Genomic DNA, 25,379 nt, shown 5'->3' on the forward strand with positions numbered 1-25,379 from the left:
ACTGCTCATTCAGACACATACAGAGCTTGTTAGATGTATTTCTTCCAAATAACCAGTTTTTTTCTGCACTATTCCTGCTGGTTGCCTTGGCATCATGGTCATTGTCATGCTGGGCAGCAGAATGGAGAAGATGGAGATTATCTGGGATACTTCTCACCCTTTCTAGTGGTGTTCCATTAAGGACGGGAGTGTCACAGAGCTGTTTTGTTTACCAGCATTTTATTTTGGCTGGCCCAGTGCCATTTTTAAGAGTCTGGGTGTTGACCTGGAAGATCAGATGATGTCCCCTTTGGGCCAGTTGTGTTGCTTCTGCAGATGTTTCTCTTGAACACTTTCTTGGAATTACCTGAGAGAAAAAGAGTGCTGTCTGTGAGACTGACATACCTGAGCCATGTGCCAGGCCTCTCTGCTGTACATCCTCATCTTCCCCATCAAACATGAATCTTGCTTTGTTCCCCTGCTACAGAGGAAGTGACAGGATTTAAGTACAGAATTTTCTAAGGAGTTTTAAAAGCTTGTGCTTAGTCTTGCTTATTTTTTAAAATATGACATAGATATAATTTGTATCAATAGTTAGTGTGGTTAGTCCATCACTCCTGAAAACCTGCTAATGCATATTGGAACTTGAGCTGCTGCAGAGCTCTGAAGTCAAAGGTGGACTTTCTCAGCCCACACTGTGAATTGTTTGTTAAAACAGGGTAACTTCTTATTGGTGGAGCACCTGGCATAAAGGTTTGTGGATGTACTGCTGCCTATAGCTAGAGCAGCAAAGGCTCTGACTGTCATGTATCTCAAATGTTTGTACCACATTTTCCACCTCTCATTTGAAGCTACATTACACTTTCTTTCATCCTTAAAGTTATTGGTAACAGAAACTCCACATTCTGAAGCTTCACCTGCTAATTTGTAAGAAAGAGGTTCACTGTTAGTTCACTAAGCATGCTAGTCCTCCCAACAACACTGCAGTGTGGTGCAGCACTGCTGCACGTCCGGTTCTTCTCTCCCCCAGCCCAAGGTGCAAATACCATGTCCAGTCCTGCCCACCTGCTGCTGAAGGTCAGTACACAATTTGAGTCAATTAGAATTTGAGCTTTTCCAATGCCATTTACATTTATACTTTAGGAAGCATTCTAATCAGCAAAAAGAGTGTTTGTGCTTGAGATTCTGAAGCTGAAATGTAACAAGTACAAAAACTACTGTTCACAGTATTTGAACCTGTGGGTGCTCAGCACTTCGTAGGTGTTGGTCAAGCTCTCTGTGGCAATACCTCTGACCATTAACAGAGCATAAGTAAGAAATTAGTGTTTACGGTAGTCTAAGTTGTAGACTGTGAATCTCTGCTTCTTTACAATTTTTATGAGTTCTATTAGTCTTCATTTTTAATAACTACTTTTCAAAACATCTCTTGTTTTGAGTAGCACCAGCATAAATTTGCTAGGTTAAATAAAGGCTATCAGACTATAACATTTCAATTAGAGAATGATGTTTGTTTGCATTAGAGCAGTGAAAAGAAATCAAACTCACCATAGTCTTTAATTCACTTGCATAACTCCAAAATCGCCAAACCAATTAAAAGAAATGGTCTCCTGCTGGGGCCTGAAATGACACATTTCAGCCCTGAGCAAGTTTTTAAAGACAAGTTTATAAACTCTTTCAACAGTAGGTTTTATAATGGAAATGCTAATGCATCTTTAGCAATACCAGTTCTTGCAGATGCTACCATGTCATTTTTAGTAGAAAGGAAATTAGTTCTTTTCCATGTATGACTAACCCCAGAATTTTTAATGTATTTAAAAAAAAAAAAATTGACTGTGAAATAGCTGCTGTTAACAAGTCCAGCCAAACCTTTTACCTTAAAATATTGCCAGATTTCTTATATTAGAAGATCTGTATTGCTTTATTAGTTAATTTAGTTTGGGAAAAAGTCTTACTTATCTGCTAATGAAAAAATAACATGTATTTTTGTTAATTAGTTTTTTCTTCTTTTTCTCCATACAATCTACAAAAAGCAGCTGAAGAAGAAACTTTTCTTTTTGTTTTTATTGTTTTAGCTTCTCCTGGACGCGCAATGGAACTCATTTTGATATAGATAAAGATGCACAGGTAACAATGAAACCAAATTCAGGGACTCTTGTCGTAAATATTATGAATGGTGGGAAGGCAGAAGCATATGAGGGAGTATACCAGTGTACAGCAAGGAATGAACGAGGAGCAGCCATTTCCAACAATATTGTTATAAGGCCTTCCAGTAAGTAAAGCTCTTCGTGTTAAGTGTGAAACACTTTGGTTTTCTTATTTGTTTATGTACTTTTCACCTTTTTGTTTTCCTGTCTTAAAAATTCGGTCATCCAAGTGACCATGCTAGAAGTTATTGCCTATTTTCTAATACTTAGGTATAATACTCTATTGCATGTTCTCTCAAATATTTTTTTTACAGAATTTTAATAACCAGAGTTTTTTCTCAGTACATCTGGATAACCTATAATATTTAAAACTGAGTTGTATGTATGACAATTCTATTAGAATAAAATTTTTAAATCCTTAAGCCTTTAGGGATAATTTGATGACATCAATGGCATAATTGATGACAGCAATTTTTATTCTGCTTATGAAGTCTGTATTCCATAGTTTTTGTAATAGCTTTAAAACATAACAGATTGGGACTAAGAAAAAGATAAAGCTAAAAAGTTTTGATTAGTGGTAGATTGTTTCTACAGCTTTTTATGAGTTTTATCTCAGATTAGTTTTCAAGCTTCTCAGCTTAAAATGTGCTGTTCTCACATCTTAATTAAAGACTGCACGTATAATACTGCTTCGGGAGGGTCTATGCCTATTTCTAATTTAGCACCTCACCTTTTTTTTTTCAGTATAGTTAAAAATTTGCAAGAACTGTTAGAAAACCTTTAGTGAGTAGACAAAATAATTTTAATCAGTTGATGATACTTTCAATAAATCATTGCTGTACTTTTCTTCCAAGAAAACATAAAAGAGAACAAAAATAAAACGAATGTGGAAGGACTTAACATTCTGATGGATGTAGTTCTTCCATTTCTCTGGAATATTTTTTGCATTTTCCCTTAAATTTTTTTAGTTTTTGTCAATCCATAGTTTGTGTGTGTGTCGAAATTACTTTCTATAGGATCGCCTTTGTGGACGAAAGAAAAACTAGAACCAAACCACGTTCGCGAAGGTGATTCACTAGTACTGCACTGCAGACCTCCTGTCGGCTTACCACCACCTATCATATTTTGGATGGATAATGGTGAGTTTGTATTTTATGCAGTTGACTTTTTGCAGTTTTTCTACGTAGTAGATCATTGCTTACCAAAACCACAGATGGTGAAGTTTCCCTGTAAGTTAAAATTCAGTGAATTTCCATTTCTGTAGAACAGAGGAAATAAGCAGACATACAACCCAAAAGCACGAAGCCAAAAGCAGCTGGAGATCTTAATGTAAGTTGTAGATTAACCCACTGGGGAAGAATGGGTAGACAAGGGATCTCTTCAGGAAGCTTAGAAATGTCTATATATGTACCAAGCCACAAAAAAGTATAATTCAATGAATGTGGAGTCTGCAGATCATAATAATAGAGTGTGTCAATTATAATTGACATAAATGTGTTCTTGTTTTCCCTTAGCCTTCCAAAGGCTGCCTCAAAGTGAAAGAGTTTCCCAAGGTCTAAATGGAGATCTTTATTTTGCTAATGTACAACCAGAAGACACCCGGGAGGACTATATCTGCTATGCAAGATTTAATCATACGCAAACTATACAACAGAAACAGCCCATATCTGTAAAAGTCTTTTCAAGTAGGTATTGCATTATCTAATTACACACTTACACAGTATTTATCCAAAGTTCTCAAGTTATATGCTAAAGTTAAGTAGTGTTATGCTAGGGAATTTTGTCATTTTAATTTTGAATAAGAAATTACATTGCTGTATAAACTTGAAATGTAATCTCCAGTTTTCTTGATATATAATTGATTTTAAAAGCTATCATTTTTTCCTTTATGAGGCTTTGTGTTTTGAAAAAATGTTTTTTAAGATTTGATACATAAAAAAAATACTGTGTAAAAAATAGCAGTTTTCAGATGTTTTTCCAGTGCAATATAAAGTTATTATGATTATTGTAACGATTGAAACAAATTAATCAATCACTTGATTAACTCCCCGTGGCCATGTCATCACCTTTTGATTCCCAGAACTTTTATTTATCCCTCTTTATGCTTTCTTCATGATATTCTGTTTATTTCAGTGGATTCATTGAATGACACTATAGCTGCTAATTTGAGTGACACTGATATTTATGGTGGTGAGTTACACTGGTCCCCACTGATACTCCTTGTTTCACAGTAGCATTTAGTTAACTAACTTCACCTCCATGGCTACTTAATCTTTTGCTCCCTTTTCAGTTTCTAATAAAGATATCAATTAGTGCTGGTGATAATACATACTTAACAAAGGGACTGCACAGTGTGATCATTTAGAATATTTAATGTTTCAATGTTCTTATAACATATGGCTTATAGAAAATATAAACACATATAATAAAAGAGTCCTTTCACACTGGTGCAGATTTTAGAAACTGCTTCTATACTGCGTTGCCTTTTTAATATTTTCCCTCCAATTTTCCTAGTAGTTTAATATGTTCATTATCACTAGGACTATTCAATATCATGTGCTGCATAATAAATAACAGCAATTAAGCACTTAACAGATCCACTTCACATTTAATAACTTACTGAATGTACCATTAACTTCTAACTTATTTCATAAGTGTGAAACTGGAATTAATAAAAACATACACTTTAATACTATCTGTAGAAATAACTTCATAGGGGTAGGATGGGTTTTGTTTGTTTGGTGTTTAAGCTGGTCTTTCCATTAATCCATGTTGAGTGGTCTTTTGTACGTTCTGAATTAAATCCTCCCAGATGTTTGTGTGTTCAGCAAGGCTGACTTTGGAGCACCACTGATTCGAGACTCTTCACTTTATATTGTGTGACATAGAAAATACTTGATATTTATTCCATTTTTTGTCTTTTTCCTTCTGAAATGGGGCTTTGTACATATTAAACCATAACTTGTGTGAATCTAAAATAAAACGTGGGCACAGAATATTTTACTTCTCTACATAAAAATTATATGTTATTCAGGAGGCACAAACAAGAAATAAGTACCTGAACACAAAACAATACATTAGCTACAATTAGTGAGGAAAATGCTGTTGGGTTGGCTCCTAGCTCAGAACCACCATGGGTAATTCCTCTGAACATTCATAGTCTGGCCAAGTGAGTCAGCAGCCCTTGGCAGCGCCGACACTGCGTAGATGAGTTGTTGCTGTGACTGTCGGCTGTGCTCTTTACTCTAGACTGCTCTGTTCTCCCAACAACTTTCAATTGTTTGTGTACTGGTTATTAAGGAATTCACAGCACATACTGGATTAAAACAAAGTGTTGTATTTATGCTAATCTATCAGTAAATCCTGTACCCTAACAAACAGAATGATTTACTGTAATGTTTCAGACTATTACTGCACTTCGGAGCAATTTAATTCTGTATATTAAAATTGCTACAAGAGAACATTAGAGGAGTCACAGAAAACACTCTATAATTACAGAAAACTCTTATTCTGAATTCCGTGAAGGCACAGGAAATACCATATACTTCAAAACCCAACAGAGTATAATGTCAGAAATTAGTCTTATATTTATAGTTGTCTGTTATTGCTTACAGGTTAATCAACAGTTCTTTATTGCGAGACTGAGGAACAGCTTGAATTAAAGTTAAATATATAGTAAGAGGAAAATACAAGAATTAATTTCTGAAACACTGCCTTACATTGTCTAGAAAATATTAAAACCTATTCCAAAGCAGACTGTACCTTTCATTCCCTTGGTTTATATTTCTGATTAAAATAACTTTGCTTTATTTTTGTTTTGAAGGAAGCCCAGAAATTTTCAGTAACTCTCAGTCTTGCACTGTGCCTCACACCAGGGGCCTCTTATTCCCCATTATAGTTCTGTTAAATGAAACAGCAGCTACTTAGGATTAAGACTGCATAGTTGCCTCTGTAAAAGCTTTGTATCAATTGTTCCTGTCTTTTAATAATAACATTTTTCTTCTATGTGTTCAAAATGGTGGCATTTAACAGATATGTTATGTCTGTCAAAAAACTAATGTGTTCGGCTTTGTAGTTGTGCTGCACAGTGACTTTTAATCAAATGGCCAGTGTGGAGCAAAATCTCTGTCCAAAATGTGAGAATGGATGTATGCACTTGATTGGTGTTAAAATATAATTTAGAAATTAATTATTTTACTTTTTCTTCTTCCAGCAAAGCCAGTTACAGAAAGGCCGCCAGTTCTTCTAACACCAACAGGTAGCACAAGTACCAAAGTGGAACTCAGAGGAAATGTGCTTTTGTTGGAGTGCATTGCAGCAGGATTGTGAGTTACTTTTTAGACTTTTTTTTCCCCTTCTAAATAGAAATACAGAAACAGAGGGAAACATTTCAGAGATGCTTAGAGTGTTATTGCTGTATAAGCTGATGTGTTTCAAAGAAGCAGAAGTGTAAAATGGAAAGAGCTTTTTTAAGGAACTCCACCATTTACTTGGGCATCAGCAGACTTTGAAACTGGCTATGAACGTGTATGGCCTCTGCCTTCTCATATCCCCAAACCCTATGCACAGGGTATGGTTTGTACCATTGTTTTTAAAGGATACAGGCAAGAAATGCTATAGACTAAAGTCAGGCACACATCCACAGACTTGCAGTCAGGAATAAAGCCTCTGTTGTTTTCCTATGTTTACAATCATTAGGTTCTCGAATAATATAAAAATACATAAGAATTCGATGTTCTAATCCAAGAAAACTGCTTATATGTGTTAATAATTACTTAGTAAATCAGCTAGGTGGGAATTGTTAGAACAATTCTTCAGGTCCTTACATCTAATTTCTCATTGTAATTGAATTTAATTGGTGCTTGTTTCTTCAATGCAATGCAAGTTTGCTTCTGCTGGTTATTGTGCAAAAAAGAAAATTACTAAAGAGCAATTTAACTTCGTGAATGAGGTTTATTTTTAAATCAGTTTCGTTCTCAAGAAGAAATCTGAGAATAGATTGTGGAAAATCTTAGAATAGATTTATCTTATCTTATAGAATAGAATAGAAGTGGAAAAGCTTTAGTACCTAATTCAAGAACTGTAAATATGTTTACAGTGCACAAAGGCATATAATGCAGTGCTGTCAGGTAGCCATGAGGAAAGCCAATAATTGCAAATCATGCACCACAGCATCATGCACATGTGTTCACTTGCACGACCTCCACAGAGCATGCTCAGGCACGGCCTGATCTGAGCATCAGTGCAGTCTTTCTGTCTCAGCTGTGGCCTGCTCAGGTGTCTGCCCCAGCAGCACTAGCAAAACCACCCCTGTGAGTGGTAATTTTCATCTGCAATATAGTTACATGCCTTTTGACAACCCTGCAATAAAAGTATTCGGTGAGCCAAACTCCAGTAAAACGGCTGGATAAAACCTGTGAAAAAAAATAGAGTGTAATATATTATATGGCTTTGTGTCTTTATCTGTCATGTAATTAAAAGAAAAAAATTCAGTGGGGAGTATTTGTCCACAGAGGGCCAATACAGATTTTGTTCAAAACAACTATTCCTAATCACTGACCCCATAATTAAAAGTCAGTCTTGCTAGGTGTCTGTTATAAAATATGTGATATTAGACTGCTAAGGAAACATTTGCCTAGAGCCATTACTATTTGAGAGAGGATGTTCTATTCAGTAAGAAACAAATTGCTATTTCTTGTATTTTTCAAAGTATATCTCCATGTGTTTGATCAACTTTCAACTTCAGTGGATGACATGGGGCATAGCCAAGATTTAGACTCGGTGCAGTGACAAGTAGCTATACTTGACTCAGCACTGACATTTTTTTTTTGATTTCTCACAAGAAATATTTCTGTGTCCTTACAGCTCTTTTGTAAAGTTTATGATGTTGATGGAGCATTAGGCTATTGCTCACACAAAGGACAGCTATAAACTTCTCATTATCTAGAAGCTACCTTTAAAAGCATCATGAGCATCAATTTAATAGTAGAAGCACAATGTGATTTGAAATAAACTTGTCTTCATTTATTAACCATCATGTTTTTTAGATTAATCAGCAGACAAATGTATTCTGTAATGATTAATCCTATGAACAGATGGCCATTGGCAATGTTAGTGAGACTTGTCATTTCCTAGAAACAAATGCTGGCATATTTTTCATACTTGTTGGATGGGGCCCAGAATCTGGGTAGAGGCTCTTAAAATAATTATTTATAAAACATATATTAAAAATATTAATGTACTGAACTCTTATCTTCTTTTTCTTCAGTCTCTAAATTTGATCTGTGCTTTTACTTCTCCAGACCCACACCAGTAATCCGCTGGATTAAAGAGGGTGGGGAACTGCCAGCCAACAGAACGTTTTTTGAAAACTTTAAGAAAACTCTCAAGATTATAGATGTTTCTGAAGCTGACTCTGGGAACTACAAATGTATAGCAAGAAATACATTAGGTTCGGTTCATCATGTCATTTCAGTAACTGTAAAAGGTAATACTAAAATTATCCTTAATGTAATGTTGTCAAGAGTCCAGAATGCAGGGATGAAGCAGGCTTTCTAGGATGAAGTATAGCTAAAAGGATGAATGATAATAGTTAAAAATCACCCTGAGGAAACATTCAGCTGTCTGAACTCTAACACTGGAAGGGCTTTACTATGTCTAATATCTTTTTCATCTTTTAATATTACTTTATAAAGCGTCAGGCTAAACTGGGATTTTACTGTAACAGTAGTAAAACAATGTCTTAGTTTGCACAAGTACTACATTTATTTTAGATCCTTTGATTATCTGTCATTAGACTGCTTCTTTCTCTTGTTTCTATATCTTCCTCCTTATCTCTCTTCAGCATCTCCTCATTTTCTCCATTTTTCTTCTCTCCATTCATATAACCCAGATAATTTCTTTCCTCTATTTTATTATTGTCTTACACTCTTATATTTTTCTTCCTTTTTCTCTTCTCCTGATATTTCTGGGTTTCTATCTTCTTCATGTTTTTTACCCAAGATGATGCCTTATAGTTCTAAAAGCATTTACAATATGTTTGTCAAAATAGGAATTGTAAGTATGCTGTGAATACCATGAAACAAAAAGCTATAATGACAGTTAATTAGTCATTGAAATAATCAGCTGTATTGCTTACTTTGCATGCTAAATAGTCATTTATTTTGTTGTAGATCAGCATAATTTCATGATCACATTTAACGTCCTTTCTAAGAACAGAAGTTTAATTTTCTGTTTGCATCTGTCCATCAATCCAAAATCTGAAAATTAATTGCAAGATGAGATAATATATGCTGTTTGTGGTTATTTACTGTAAAAAAGAATGGAGAAATAGGTGAATATCTTTTAGTGAGGACAGTGTTTCACCCATTTTGATCTCTGTGTTTTCATCTGTCCCAGGTAAACATCTGGCCCCACTGCAATCATCCATTGAATTGAGTGAGACCAAGGATTTTGCCATTTCTAAATTTCACCCTTGACATGAAATCTTTCTGTGTAATCAAACCTCAATTCATTCCTAACAGCCTAACTACTAAGAGCATGGATATCTCTGAAATTAATCAAAAGACCACTGTAGTCTCTGCAAATGCCATTCTCAGATAAATTTTGCTTGCTTTAGGAAAGGCAAATTAGATTCAAAGCAGGCAACCCTAGAGGGAACAAAGAACCTCTTGTTGTTTATCTCAGAATTTTAATGCAGAGGCTCAGTTTAGCCAATGTATGATCCACCACTTAATTGAGTATCACGTATATATGTATATATGTATATATGTACATGCAAAGTAACAGTATAGCTGTAAGTCTATATCTACACATACCTTGTTTGAATTATCTTCTGATTACCGTGCCTGTGGCTTATGATTTTCTGTACGTAATTTTGAAAAATAATTGCTGTCTTTCTTTTCTTAAACCCAGCTGCTCCATACTGGATAACAGCACCCAGAAACTTGGTCTTGTCTCCTGGAGAAGATGGAACATTGATCTGCAGAGCTAATGGCAACCCAAAGCCTAGTATAAGCTGGTTGGCAAATGGTGTTCCCATAGCAAGTAAGATTCTTAATTACCTTACCAGGAGTATGATTAAGAAAATATGAGGAGTCTTAGCGTGTTGTTTTTTTTTTTTTCCAAATAGATGTGAAGAGCATGTATTTGTGTAGTTTTTGACTGACAGGTAATGCTAAATCATAAAAGATGTGATAAAAATACTGTGGTTCCTAAAAGTGAAACAATAAAATGTGCCTCTAATGTGTTTGAGAGAACTAAAATGTGTAACCATGCTCCTGATTATTCTGTCTGGCATTCTGCTGGTAGTATCTTTGTGGTGATAGGATGGTCCCTCTTACAGGGCCATTGCTGGGGTGTCATTGTTACCACTGTCTTTCTGTGGCAGTCCTGTCTGCTGGATATCTCCTTTGCTGTCCCACTGCAACTCTAATGTTGCCTAGGAATTCTAAATGTGACCTAAAAAGTGAAGTCCTTACATGTGTGGCTATACAGAGCACTTGCAGGATTTGCAGGATTTGCAGTACACTGCAGGATTTGCAGCTTAGTGTGTTTGAGCCTTCCAGGCTTCAGCTCTAAGAAGCTGCAACAGCAAAAACTGTCTGGATGTGTCAGCAGCTACCTGGCAAACAGTTTGTGCCAAGTAGGTGTCAAAGAAAAGGAACCCCTAAGGCAGTGGAACAGCTGCTTCTGTGTGCATGGGTAAGAAAAGCAGCCCTGAACTGGTGATTGAGCCACTTAATTGCTGCAGTGTTATGACTGGCAATGCTGTGACAGACACAAGGTAGCTGCTATATATAGTACAACTTCCCTTGGAAAGAACTTGCTGGAGGACACTGCAGTGTGTTGTCAGCTGGGTTTGCACTGAGCATACCCTGTACTGCAAAGTCACACTTGGCTCTTCTTTATCCTTCCTCTTCCACAAAACCGTAGTAAAAAACTGGACAGTCTCACCTGTTGGCTCATGAGAGACAATGTACTCTAAAATACTGGTCTGTTTAAATTATGACAGTGTCACTTCTGTTACTTTCAGAAATTTGGGAGTTGTTTAAGTCTCTTGATGAATTATAATTCACTCAGTTTGGGACGTGGAGAAGGATTCTCTACAGTAAGAATCTAGGTAATAGCAACCGAAAACGATAGCAAACAAAAACCCTCATTAGGTATATTTGAAGTATTTGGTATACAAAAGAGATTAAACTTACTTGTAGGGGAAAAAATGCAACTTTGGGGGACAAAATAAGGCTATATATTGAAACAAATAGAAATATTTAGCGAATAACCTGTTTCAGGAATCCTAATTAAATGGAAGGTGACATCTCCAGCCTGAGATTTAAAATGAGAAGTTTCCATTAGTAAATAAGTTATGTAAACTGACATTAATCATCTCATCAAACAATGGTAAGACAGGAAAATAGGAAAATATCAATATAATTTTGTATAGTATATATTTTTAAATAAATATATCATAATGCATGTGTTGTCATCAAAGTTCAGTACTTGTCCTTCACTTTCCGTTCTGGGGTTTTGGTGGACTCATCTTCCTTTGCTGTTTTTTTGTATACTCACCATTCACTTTTTGTTTATTTGTTTGGAGGGGATTTTTATCCTGCAGTTCTTATAGTTTTAACTATTATTTCAGGCCTCCTGACTCATAAAATCTTTTTCACCTGGCTATGAGAGTCAGCTTTGCCTTGCTCTTCTTCCTTATCAAAGCTGTAGGACAAGCTGTTTAAATGACAGACAAGTACACTTTCCAGGAAAGAGTGATGTGTTCTGCATTCTTTTAGGATAACAGTAAAACATTAAGAAACAGAGTTTTCAGAAGCAGCTACAGGATGCTACCAAATTTCCCAAATACAAGGGCAGCATATATTGGCTGACTGGCCTTGAGGAATCAGTACACAAAGTCTTCTTGAGGGGAATTCAGTAAAAATTAAAAGACTTTAATTAAATTACCCACTGAAACTCAGTAGGGAAAAAAAAAAAATAAAAGAACACAGGAAATTAGTAAGTGGGTAGCTCAGCCTTATATTAAAGGTCACTTTCACTGCTGAGAAAAGCTGAAGTCTTATCCACATTAAATATTTAAGTGCAAGTTGATTGGATGCTCCAGTACACTGAGTCTGTCAGGACATCTTTGAGAAGCATCGTGATCACAGAAAGTGCAGTTCTTAAGATTCTTGTGATTTTTTATTATTCTGAGTTATCAAAAGCTGTTCTGGAAATTACCAAGTACAGTGTGCCTTTTTGTTCACTTGTTACTAAATTATAGAATTGAGCCCCTCATCTTCCAACGGAATGATTAGGAAATCATGTAAAAGAAAACTAAAGCAGCTGTTTCAGCTTCAGGGCAATGCTGAGAGAGCTACACCCATGGCAGGATTTCAAAGAAAAAGACCTACATTTGAATTTCAAAGCCCTGCTGTCATCATATATCCCACAATGTGCCTCTTGTGGCCTAGTAATCTGTTTGCAATACTTTAATTTTCTGTTGGAAAGCACAACTGGGAGATACTTAATTCTTCCGGTTTTGTTTTTCCATAATAGAATCAGACAAGGAAGGGGGAATGTTGAAGAAAGAACCATTCGTCCATGTCTCAGTCAAAGGCTGAGGCTTAAATATCTGTAGGGAAAAGGCAAAAAAAAAAAAAAAAAAAAAAAGAGAAAAAAGTATTGTGTGTTAAGCACCTATGAAATAAAATTGCAGTGGTGTGAATTTTGTTCAATATTACAATAATCTGACTAAAAAAAATATTTTTAAGCAATATTTTAGTTTTCCTTGAAATATTTTAATTAGTTTTCCTCAACAATCATGCTGAGAACACCAGCATTTCTAAAAAAAAGCTGCTTCAGACATGTTGGAATGATAAGGACCTAACCTAACCTCCTAATGTTTACTTACAGGAGGAGTATGTTGAACTCACATGCACAGTCCTGTTGAGGTCAATTAGAATTACTTTGGCAAGTAGCAATTTAAAGTTCAGGCCATCACTCTGTGTTGCCTTGTGCTTCAATTAACACTCAAGATCTGCATTATTTATATCGCTGCATAATCCATTGTGTCTTACTGCTTAGATATTCAGCATGGTTTTACAAAAGGGAAGCCATGCATAAAGTATCTCAACTTTTAAGGAAGTAACAACCCAGATTAATTGGGAAGGGGAAGCGCTTTTGTAATTGGACTTCAGAAAGGCACTGCAAATACTGTACAAAAGACTAATTTTTTTGGTTCAGTGGTTTATAGTTCATGATGAGCTATTACATATTAGATACAGACACTTTGATTTATACAAAGTCATGCAAAGGTGCTGTTTATCTTCTTTCAACACATTCTTCTCTTGTATCACATTTTGCATTGAATCTCTAGGTTTGAGTTAGTCTCCATTAGTACTCACATTGAATTTAAGGGAGAAACATTAGCCCTTAGATTTCCTTCATGAAAGGCTTTGATAATCCTTGGCTCAGAGATTCATCATCCATCATGTTCTCTGAGAGTGCACACCACAAGCTGTTCACTGCAGCCAGGGGAGGGTGGGGAGAAATTTACTGGACTCTTATGCCCCCATTATTTCAGTCTTGGAGAGAAGAGGACTGCTCAGGAATATCTTTATCCACTGCTTCTGCTGTCATTGTGTTGGAACTTTGCATCTGGCCTAGGAACTTCAGCAGATTAAAAAACTTTCGATAATCAGTTTTTTTTCAGTTCTGCACAAAATAGTCAAAGGATTGTTATAGTTAGTGCAGGTAATGCTGTCCCTTTGGAGACAATAGAACTATCAGAATCAGAAACTTGGGAAAGAAAGGATTTCAGTGGTCACAGGAAAATAATATGCTGAGGAGCAAGCAAGATTGGTAAGAAAAGGAAGACAATGTTCTTTGCCATTTCAATCATCCAGTTTTTTTTCAACCAGATTTTTTTCTTCCAGTTTTAAGCCTAATGGTGTGTTTTAACTGCTTCTGTTCAGAGAGCACATGTCATTCTTTTTTTTCAAGAAAAAAACGTAATACTGGTGCCATAATGGTTATTTAAACATACTAGCAAAAGTAATTACATAGGCTGTCAGAAGTTTATGAAACAGATGGAAGTATGCATTCAAATGAACAGAAGTTATTCAGGGTGCTGATCTCTAACTACAACAAAAGTATCTGATGGAGGCTCCGCCTTCTCTGCATAGGAATATGCTGAACATGGCTAGAGTCAAGAAGCTGTATCATTTTACAATGTGATGAAAAAATTAGGTGAAACCAGGTCTTTGTTCAGAAAGGTCCAAAACACATTCATAAGCTGAGATCCCTGAGAGGGAGCAAATGTCGGCTGTTAGACAGCACATGTTCACCTGTCTTGTTACAGCAGGAGAACTCCTATAGCACATCCTCCTAATTCATTATCCTGTTTGTACAAGCCCATTTTAAGTATTATGTACTTTTTTGTTATTTTGCGTATCAGTGCCAAATTCAGATTTGTCTAAAGGGTTAAAAACATTTTCTCCTTTTCATGCAGCTATCCTGTAATGTGACCAGAATATTCATAAATACAAACAAGCAGTGCTCAAGTGGCCCTGCCATCACTCCTCTTCCCCAGAAAAAGATAAAAACACCCAAAAGACAAACAAACAAAAAACCAGAAACAAAATCAAAAAAACTGGTATATGGAAAGGGCTGAAGTACTGCATGGTATTTTTCCTCAGTTTTTACTAGCAGTACTGACCTTCAGGAATCCCAGGTCCCAAAGACCAGAGGAGAAGATATCTCATTTTATATATGAGATGTACCCTTGGTGGAAAAGGACTAGGTCAGGAGCAAACTGAACATGCCTAAGTCTGTGGGCCCTGCTGGGATGCAGCCACAAGTGCTGACTGAGCTGGCATATGTCGTTGCAAGAACACTCTCAATAATCTTTGCTTGGTCATGGTAACTAGCAGAAGTGCCTAAAGATGGAGGGAAAGCAAATGCTACTCCTATCTTCAAGAAGATCTAGAAGGAGAAACCAAGGACCTACAAGCTGGTCACCCTCACCTTTATCCCTGTGAAGGTGATGGAGCAGCTAATTCTGGAAACCATTTCAAGGCACATTAAGGACAAGAAAATTTTCAGGAGTAGTTTGCATGGCTTTGCCAAAGGGTGACCGACTTGATACATTTCTATGATGAAATGACTGGCCAGATAGATGAGGGCAAGAGTAGTTGGATAATGTCTTCCTGGACAGCAGTGAGGCCTTTGACACTGTCTCCCGTTAGATCCTCGTAGACAAGTTGTTGATGTAGGGGCTGGATAAACAGACAGGGAGGTGGATAGAAAAATGGCCAAATGGCCAAGCCCAGAGGGTGATCAGTGGACAAAGTCCTGCACCTGGGGAGGAACAGCCTTAGTGCCAGTACATGCTGGGGGCCATCCAGATGGACAGTGGCTAAGCAGAACAGGACTTGGGCATCCAGGTGGACGCCAAGTTGACCATGAACCAGCAATGTGCCCTTGTGGCAAAGAGGCTAACATTATCCTGGGCTACATGAGATAAAAGTATAGCCAGCAGGTCAAGAAAGGTGATCCTTACCCTATCTGGACACAGTTCTTGATAGCTGGATCTAAGTGGCCCTGCTTGAGCAGGGGGTTGGACCAGATGACCTCCAAATATCCCTTCCAAGCTCAATGTTTCTGCGTCTGTGAGTGCAGCAGTGGGTGCTTCAGACCATTAAAGAAGCTGTATTCAACAGATAGTTGAATAGTCTTAACAGGGAGCTTTTGAATCAGTGCCCTTCAGCATCCAAGTGGCTAAACCAGTTAACAGAAAGCACCAGCTAACCTGACACTTCTGTTTTCTTTTCTTTTGAGACCCCAGCTTGAAGCCCTTTTCAGAGAACAGGCACCTACCTCCTTTCCTTCAGATAGCTGAAAGGGGATGCATGTCTCCTTTTTTCCTTAAATACAGCTGTGGGAAGGGAAGATGCTACCCCTCTTTTACATAGTAATTGAATGGTTAGATCATTCTTTTACAATGCAGTTCCTTCAGTCATAGAGGATTGAACTAAGGGCTTCCATCTCTGTGGAGGGGCCCTACCATCATCCTGTAAGGGATTATGTGGTGGAGTGTGTGTGAGGGGGGCAGTCTGTGCACCCATTAAAGAACTGCCTGGGTTCAGAAAGTGCTGCAGGATTCAGAGGGCATGAGTGGAGGGAAGCCTTGAGCGCAGGGCTGGAAGTAGCCATGCTTGGAATGGCTGTGGCCAGATCTCCTTCCTCCCAGGAGAGCAGTTGTGCCTGTCTTCAATTGAACTGTGATTTGTACGCAGAAACAGACCGCTCCCCGCAGCTCACTGGCCTGCCTGCTGGGCTACTCACCTGCTCCGGCTATTTTCAGCCCATGAATCTTTTAATGAAAATGGCATTTACATAGAAAAGGAAGCAGTGTGAAACATGGAACACAATAGGAAGGAAAGCAAAAGAGAAGAAAAATATGTGCCAGCAATCCAGAAGTCCAGAGAATAAGCATTTAAAATCTCAGTAGTACCTTTTTCTTCCTTCCTGAAATTTTTGAATTTGTGATGTTGATTTGAACTCAGCGTGATGGAAGACCAGAAAAAACAGAAATTGAAATCTCTTCCTGAGGCAACTGTTTGGAAATTGATGTACTTATTTGAGAAATGGCCTTAGATTTCACCCAAGCTGGAAATACCCTTAAGCAGAAGCACAGAACTGTGGTCTCCTTCATCTGGTTTCTTCTTTTGTAGAGGATTCAGTAATAGATACTTTAAGAAAATGCAGGAAAAATGTCTCCATTTTCTTCACAGATGAATACTAAGGTATTGTCTGAATCAAAAGGTTCCTGTCACTTACAGAAAATTGATGCTAATTTAGTTGATTGATCTTTTTTATGAGTTCAAATAAGACTTTCTTTATACGAGAATGTGTTCCACAAATATACTTACTTTTCCAAGCTTCAATAAGGGTGTCAATAAGTGATGCATTTTGATGATGCATCCAAACTAGGATGCATTTATTTATGTATATATACATCTGTTTTTCATATTAGTAGATCAGTAATTTTACCATTAATTTTCACTATTAATAATAAATGTGATTTTTAATAAGTTAATAATATATCTGGTCTTATTTAATACGTTCTTAAAATATTAAACTCTAGATTGTGCATTTTTGTGCAGTGTGGTGTTACAAGCTAAGTTTTTTCTTCATTGTACTTCTCTAATGCCAGCCAGTTGTATCAGAACTGACAGCTATTATTTTTCTTCAGTATTTTCTTAGAATTTTTTTTTCACTTATGTCCTGGATGCTTCTGGAATGCAAGAGCTGTTTGACAGCTCAGGCTACTCCAGAACAGTCGAGGAAATGGCACTGTGTAATTCTTACATAAGGGAAAGAGTGCCACCTACTGAATTACTAACTCTGCTCTTGTGAAGATTGTTTCTGATCTTGTGTGTGTGAAGGAATGCTTATGCTTTACTCCAAGATAATTTTCAACTGAGTATGGCTATTTATATATTTGGATAATTATTTATGGTATAACAATCGATTTGAAACTTTAAAGTCACAGAGGACTATGTCATTGTGTTGGCATTTTCTCTTGAAATTCAGAAATATTTCTGTATTTTTCTAGATATTGACTGTATTTGCCTGAATCTTGTCATACTGTTATTTTTCCTCTGTATTGCATGCAAAATACAATCTCAGCTTCACTTCCTTGGAAAACAAACAAACAAAAAAACCCTCCAAAAATGGGAACTCTACCATCCTGAGTTAATACCTGTAGAATTAGAAGAACTTTTCAAACTGTATTAAAATTCACATCTTTACCAGTCATCAGTCACCCAGGAACGAGAACATTAAGGGCATATTGGTTTTTCGGATTCTTTCTTCTTCTCAGAAGTATGAAACTTGCAATCCAATAGCAGTTTAGGACAAGCAATAACTCCTTTTCTTTACACCAACAGTTGCCCCAGAAGATCCTAGCAGAAAGGTAGATGGTGACACCATTATTTTCTCACACGTGCAAGAAAGGTCAAGTGCTGTCTATCAGTGCAATGCTTCTAATGAATATGGATACTTGCTAGCAAATGCGTTTGTGAATGTTCTGGGTAAGAAACAGACTTTATATTTTTCTGTTTTCTTGGGTATTCAGTTGTCTCCTACTAACACACAGACACTCTACTCAAGCCTTGCTTGAGGTCTTCATCAGGAATTGATCTGTTTCCTGGCCCCTGTAGAGAGCAAGGGTATATATACCTTGTTTTTTCTAGGATATTCCTGAATTTCACTTTCACTGTTCCGAAGTGAGAAGGATAGATGTGAAAGCTGGGAAAACTTGGAAGAAATTTTGTCTCTCTCTCTTTTTTTTTTTTTTGTTTATGTAAGTCAATCAAACAGAAGCTCAACAAAGGAGGCAGGAATTAGCATCGCTTAAGTTAGTCCGTTTCAATACAGTTTCATTGAGTCTAAATGTTTTGGATTAGTGGAATAGATGATCTCTAAGTTGCTGTTGCAAGGAGACATGATTATGCATTTGTCTCAAAGGCCTCCCTAGCATGTGTTTCTGATAACAAAATGTTGTGGCCCCTCTAGTTCTTCTCACTGAATTTAACAAAGCTAGTAACAAAATCCTAGGCAGAATAGCCTCTAGCAACTCTCCTGCAGGAACTCACAGATATGCTGATTGACACTGTCTTTTAAAAGAAAGAAAATGTAGGTGTTACACCAAAAATACATCCTGGCTTCTTTCAGCCTGCAGGTTTATTTGGAATTATGTAGTTCAGTCTGTACCCAGGAGATTATCTTCTTGAAATATATTCTGATTTAAATTTTCCAATTGAAATCATTGCCTTTGGTGCCCATCACTATTAGTTGTAAACAGGCAAGAAACAGTTGTTTTTCACAAGATAATTTCCCTGCCTTAACTTTTCCTCAGGCTAGTACCAGTAGAATGTATTTGAACCTAGACTGAGATCTGAAATCATCTCAGAGAAGAATGTTTACATGTAATTCTTTAGGCCATTCTTGATGTCTCTGTATTTTGTATTTGTATTTTTGTATCTATATGCAGATATCTTTGTCTTTTCAGCTGAGCCACCAAGAATTCTAACTCCTGCTAATAAACTGTATCAAGTCATCGCAGACAGTCCCGCATTGCTAGACTGTGCTTATTTTGGGTCGCCTAAGCCTGAAATTGAATGGTAAGCTCTAGCTGTTACAGAAGATGAGCCAGTTACATCTATGGAAACAAACACTTAAAGCTTTAAAACTGTTTTAACTCTATTTACAATTTTAAAATAGCATATTTTAAAATATATGCTGTTTACAATTCGTTAATGCAGTATTCCATATACGTAGTGTAACAGCAGTAAAGTTACACCTACAGAGTCAAGTGTAAGTTTCTTTGAGTGCTTCTGTCTCTATTTTCTAATGTGGCAGTCCTAAGTTTGCATTTTATTGATAATAAAACCATACAGAATTTAACTATGATGCTGGATAATGATATTACTTTTTACATAAAGGTTTAAGGGAGTGAAAGGTAGCATCTTGCGTGGCAATGAATACGTTTTCCATGATAACGGGACCTTGGAAATTCCGGTGGCTCAGAAGGATAGTGCTGGTACATACACATGTGTAGCAAGGAATGAATTAGGAAAGATACAAAATGAGGTGCAGTTGGAAATTAAAGGTGAGAAATTAATCACTCTTTCATCACTGATTAGTACAGATTTTCAGACTTTCTAAATATCTAATTTTAATTTTAAATTTCAGATCCAACAATGATCATTAAACAGCCAGAATACAAAGTGATTCAGAGATATGGCCAGGTTTCGTTTGAGTGTATAATAAAACATGATTCTACCTTACTACCAACAGTTATATGGTTGAAGGACAATGATGAACTGCCAGATGATGAAAGGTAAGGACCAAACAGTTTTCCTTTATTTTTAATTTTCTAGGTCCTTTTGTCTGCTCCTTTTTCTGATCTTTGAAAGGAATATATTGACCTATTGACATTTTCCAATGAAGACTGATAAACATCAGGGCTATCCCATAGCTGGTGACTAAAGGACTTACCTAGTGTGATGAAAATATTAAGATAGAATTAAAAATAAAATGAGGTGTAAACATTTATACAAGTTGTGCGCACTGACCTTATAAATTAAGTGTAAGGTAAAGATAATTGACATAGGAAGCGATACACTTAACGGAAAACTATTTTGCTCTGGATCACATATATTTAAAATTTGTTTGAATTTATTTGGAAAGAAAAGCACATTAGAATAAACAGTTACTGTGGGAAGATGGTCAAGAGCAACAAAGAAAAAAAAAAAGCTGACCTTGTCCCATGGCTTAACTTGGGTGAACATAGCTGTTTAGGTATGTGCTGAAATACACAAGTATATGGGATTTGATAATATTTTATGCAAGTTTCTTATAACGGTGCCAGTTATTGAAAAATCAGTGGCTGAATCTATTGTATTTACAGGTTTCTAGTTGGTAAAGACAACTTGACCATTATGAATGTAACTGATAAAGATGATGGAACATACACTTGCATAGTTAATACTACTCTGGACAGTGTTTCAGCAAGTGCTGTGCTCACTGTTGTTGGTAAGAATACTCTCAAACTTCTATTGTTAAGTATGAAAACAGCGTTAGATTTAAAGTGAAAAGCATAGACATAGTTTTGGCTTTTAGGACAGGATAAAGGAAATGCCACCTATGGGTAAATGTGTTTCAGGTTTTAAAAAATGTAGTCTTGCCCTACAGTTTGCATTTGAATCAGCTACTTATGAAACAACTGAGTAGCTGCAGGACAGATTCAGTTTCATGCTGGATAGTTTTTTATTTGGACTACATCTGAGATACTACAGTAAATTAAATTTTGCAGGGTATTTGAACATACACATTAGAATCATAGAATGGCTAGGGTTGGAAGGTGCCTTAAAGGTCATCTAGTTCTAACCCCCAAGCCTTGGGCAGGGACACCTTCCACACAACCTCTCTGGGCAACCTGTTCCAGTGCCTCACCACGCTCACAGTAAAAATTGTCTACTATTATGTAACATAAAACCACTCTGCTTCAGCTAAGGCCATTCCCTCCTGTCCTATCACCACATGCCCTTGTGAAAAGTCCCTCTCCAGCTCTCTTGTAGCCTGTTTAGGTGCTGAGAGGCTGCTCTAAGGTGTCCCCAGAGCGTTCTCTTCTCCAGGCTGAACAGCCCCAGCTGTCTCAACCTGTCTTCATAGGAGAGGTGCTCCAGGTCTGTGGTCACCTTAGTGGCCCTCCTCTGGACTCATTCCAACGGGTCCATGTCTTTGTTGTATTGGGAGAATGTTATCTCAGGAATCTCTTTGACAACTAAATTATGCTTCAGAAAGACTGAGCATACTTGGTTGTATGACTTCTCGTGGATTATATTTTTAGTTTAGTTCTCTGTTTTTATGATTGCAGATTCTTGCCAAATATATTACTTTTCCCCTTCTCCAATTTTTAAGAAAGTTTTAAGTAGATGTCCTGAATTATTCTTACGTGAGTTCAAGCTGAAATTCAAAGTCAAGTATGCTTGTGTTTTAAAATTCTGCTGTGGTATTATGCCGATCTGGGAATGATCTAAGCCAGACAACTAGTACTTATTTAGACATTTTTATAAGATTCTTACTTTATTTATATTCTTGATCTATCCTTATTGTAAAACATGAATAAAATATTCAAGAATACTTTTTTAGCTCTTCAGTGAAAAATTATCATGTATTTTTTTAAATTAATGATTTAATGCAAATAAATTAACTTCTCTTTGTCTCTAATAACTATAGTCTTTAACTACCTACAGTATTCTGTTTCTATGGCTACTAACTGATTAAATCCTTTATATTAATGTTCTTTTCAGCTGCTCCCCCAACACCAGCTATCATTTACGGTAAACTAATACAAAGTTCTCTTTCTACGTCATCAGGCAGATATATCTCTCATTTGCCTATTGCAATTTTTTTTTGCCTATTTTTTCCCCCTTTTCCTCTGTGTCTGTGTCTGTGTCTGTTTGTGTGGTTTCATCCCATTTTACCAATTGCTTCATTACTGGAGTATGGAACTCTGGAATGTTACAGTACAGGCTGCTTTATATTAAGGCAATAAGTGATTTTCAGAAATAAATTATTTTTAATTAAGATTGGTTATAGTGTGACAATGTTTTTCTCATGGAGTACACTGCAATACAAATTAGTTATATAATAAATGAAATATCTAAAAGATAAATCCAACTCTTTGGTGAAAGGTAATTCACTATTAAAGACATTGCACTAACCAAATTATATTGTATGTTAACATTGGTTTTGCAGCTTTGTAGGCCTGCTATATCTTATTTCATAGTTTATCTTCATTTTACTCCACTCAAAAGAAGAATATGACCATATTGACCAGTTTGACGTAAAATTGATGAAATCACCAAGCTTTTAAAATTAAAGTTAAAACTAAAAAAAAAAAACTGTTAGTCAGGCATAGTCTTAAATTTGTTGTTACAGAGCCTTTAATTTGGTGGCATGTTTTCTGAATTTGGGGGTTCAAGTGCAATATAATAAGCTGAAACACTTTTAAGTATAAGGGTCATAAGCACTTTTATCTAAATCCTATCAGTGAAAAAGATTTAGTGAAAATGCTTATGTATTCTTACATGAACCCACTCATAAGTCTTGAGTTTTGTGTAACAAATAATTTAGTAAATTACCTTTCTGAATTTGGAACGGACAATTACATCTTTATGCATTATAAGGATGTATAATAACAGCTTGCATAGTATTTCTGAGCCTTTTTAAAAGAACAGCAAAAAATAAATAACTTAGTAACTTGCAATTAGTTTCTATTTGAAGTATAGTTGTTTTGAATTCGCATAAAAATACGTGTAGTGGTTCTAAAAAAGCTTCTTTGATGTGAATGCTTCTTTATTTTCCATGTTGTATATGTCTGTTACAATACCACTCATACTCATTCAAAGATAAACTAAACATGCATTTCATAATTCCTTGCATCTCGTCACATTTTTATACCACTGTGCACTCAACAGTATTAAAAATAAACACTGATTCTTGTTAATGCATAGAAGTTTGCAGGTTGCATCAGTTCTCCATTTTTGTCTGATTTGTAAAAATTGCATGCTAATTGTCATTAAGTCATGCTTACATAAGTGAGTAGATCTGCTCTGCTATATTTGTGGAATTCTTTTTGATTGGAATGCAAGGATTTTTTTCAAATATAAAGCTCCATATTCTGGTGTGGTTACTTACTTTGTGTTCATTTGATTTACAGCTCGGCCAAATCCACCCTTTGACTTGGAATTGACAGGTCAGCTAGAAAGAAGCATTGAACTCTCATGGATACCAGGAGATGAAAACAACAGTCCCATTACAAGTATGTTTGTATCTACTACAGTACACTGACAGCGTTGTTTTAGCTGTTCTCAAATTCCAAAGATTTCTGGAATAAATTTTGTGTACAGCATGGAAAAATGGTAAATTAATTCTCAACAGCTGCCATTTATTTACATAACATACCCTTAATGGGGTCTACTGTACAGCCAAGCAGGAAGACCTATTTATTGCCCAGAAGAGCTAGGCTTTTTTATTCAAAAACCTGTGCTAGATAATATAGAAGTTGTATATACTGATATGAGGTCTGTGTGTCAAGGTCCAATCTTACAAATAGGTAGAGAGCAGACTTGTTCATTGGTTGTATGCTTCTGAAGGAGAGAGCTACTAACATCTTGTATTAACTCTTTTGTAATTCTATGAATTTGAAATAGCATCAGTATCGCTATCATCAGTGATTAGCCATCGCTACTGGTGCAAAAGTTTATTCTTCATGAAAATATAAGGTAGATAGTTTTTCTGGTTTTGTTTTTTTTTCTTTTCTAGTCCAGACAGTTAAAAGAATAAAACATGTCCATAAAACTAAAAATATTAAATATCTATAAACTTTTGAGACAGTAAATTGATCTTAAATGCTGTTTGCTATTCTTCCCAGTGAAACATAATGGAAGACACTCTTGCTTATATTGAGCAGAGAGCATAGAGGGGGAATTTAGGAGCAAGAAACAGAAATATTAATGTTTTTTTTTCCAAAAAATCATGACATCAGAAAGATTTGTTGGCATAACTTTTTCCCTATGAGCAATCTAACTCAATTATTTCTTCAGTGTGTTTTGAGAGAATAACTGCCACGAGTTACCAAGACCAGTGTACATGTTATGTTTGTTATGAATTAGTTAGGCTGACTTACTGGGTGTTGCTCTCCAGGGTCTGATGCTGGTCAGTATCAAACCTGAAAACAAACCATAAGGATCAGGTGTCTGGAAAGGAAGATTTGTAAAAAACAGTATTTCACAAGTTTCAGAACACATGAAAGGTTTTGACTGCATTTTAATGAAACACCAAGTGATTTTTCTGTAATTTTACACTCTCAGGCATCTCTAATGTATATTAATTAGTAATATACCTTAAAAATATAATATATAGACGATCAGTGTAAATAGTTGAATAGTGGTTTATTCAAATACATATACTTTTATTAGTATTTTCAGTTTTTTCCACACCAGAAAGCACAAGTGTTGTCTTTCTGTAGGAATGAGATCACACTATTCCAAAAAAAGTTAATACTAGGCAGTGTTGTTTCATGTAGGTTTTTCTAGAATGAGATACTGCATGCACTCTGATATTGGACACTGAACTCTTCTAAGTGAATAATGCTAGGTTTAATTATAACACAACCTATATTGCTGCATGGTCCTCTTAGGGCCTGCATAATAAGCATTTTCTTCCTAACTAAGCATATTCTTTTGCTGCTGCTATCATTTCAAAGTGCAGATGAAGACTCAAGGATTACACTTCATTAGGAGTGATCTGTTTGCACAACATGACTGCCATGCTAGAATCTCTCTGAAAGCTCAGACAGGTTTTTTTTTTCCTTGAAGCTGCCTATAAATTATTCTACTGGAGTTGCAGGCAGAAGGCTAGTGACCAGGGAAGCAAAAAGCAGTAGTGAAAATCTTTTTTGCCTGATATATTCTCACCTTCTCAGCAAAGCTTTGGTTCAGAAGACACCCCATCCCAAGACCCATATCGCTGAGGACACAACAGCAGCAGTAACTCAGACAGTAATTTGGGGTCAATTCTCCCTCTTACTACTTGGGTCAGAATGAAATCTGCCAGCCTTAAGTGCAGAAGGTTATGATTAGTACTACTTATCTGTTTTACATCTTGTTCCTCAAACTGTTGTGC

The 25,379-nt window shown here is 36.2% G+C and overlaps 1 protein-coding gene across 4 annotated transcripts in view; it reads left to right on the top strand.

The window, feature by feature from the left end:
• NRCAM (neuronal cell adhesion molecule) overlaps positions 1-25,379 on the top strand; it is a 148,987-nt gene that overhangs the window by 86,330 nt on the left and 37,278 nt on the right. For 2 of the 4 annotated variants that reach the window (XM_068997531.1, XM_068997540.1), the window contains exons 2-15: positions 2,052-2,248; positions 3,140-3,262; positions 3,638-3,808; positions 4,257-4,313; positions 6,337-6,448; positions 8,426-8,610; positions 10,038-10,169; positions 18,071-18,214; positions 19,195-19,306; positions 19,628-19,794; positions 19,878-20,025; positions 20,596-20,720; positions 22,001-22,030; positions 23,413-23,514. In XM_068997531.1, the coding sequence (XP_068853632.1) occupies positions 2,110-2,248; positions 3,140-3,262; positions 3,638-3,808; positions 4,257-4,313; positions 6,337-6,448; positions 8,426-8,610; positions 10,038-10,169; positions 18,071-18,214; positions 19,195-19,306; positions 19,628-19,794; positions 19,878-20,025; positions 20,596-20,720; positions 22,001-22,030; positions 23,413-23,514 (1,747 nt within the window). In that variant the 5' untranslated portion in view covers positions 2,052-2,109. The remainder of the gene's footprint in view (positions 1-2,051; positions 2,249-3,139; positions 3,263-3,637; positions 3,809-4,256; positions 4,314-6,336; positions 6,449-8,425; positions 8,611-10,037; positions 10,170-18,070; positions 18,215-19,194; positions 19,307-19,627; positions 19,795-19,877; positions 20,026-20,595; positions 20,721-22,000; positions 22,031-23,412; positions 23,515-25,379) is intronic. The other 2 variants (XM_068997548.1, XM_068997557.1) reach the window with 2 other exon arrangements.

This window comes from Aphelocoma coerulescens, chromosome 1A, assembly GCF_041296385.1.
Source record: "Aphelocoma coerulescens isolate FSJ_1873_10779 chromosome 1A, UR_Acoe_1.0, whole genome shotgun sequence".
Lineage (NCBI taxonomy): Eukaryota > Metazoa > Chordata > Aves > Passeriformes > Corvidae > Aphelocoma > Aphelocoma coerulescens.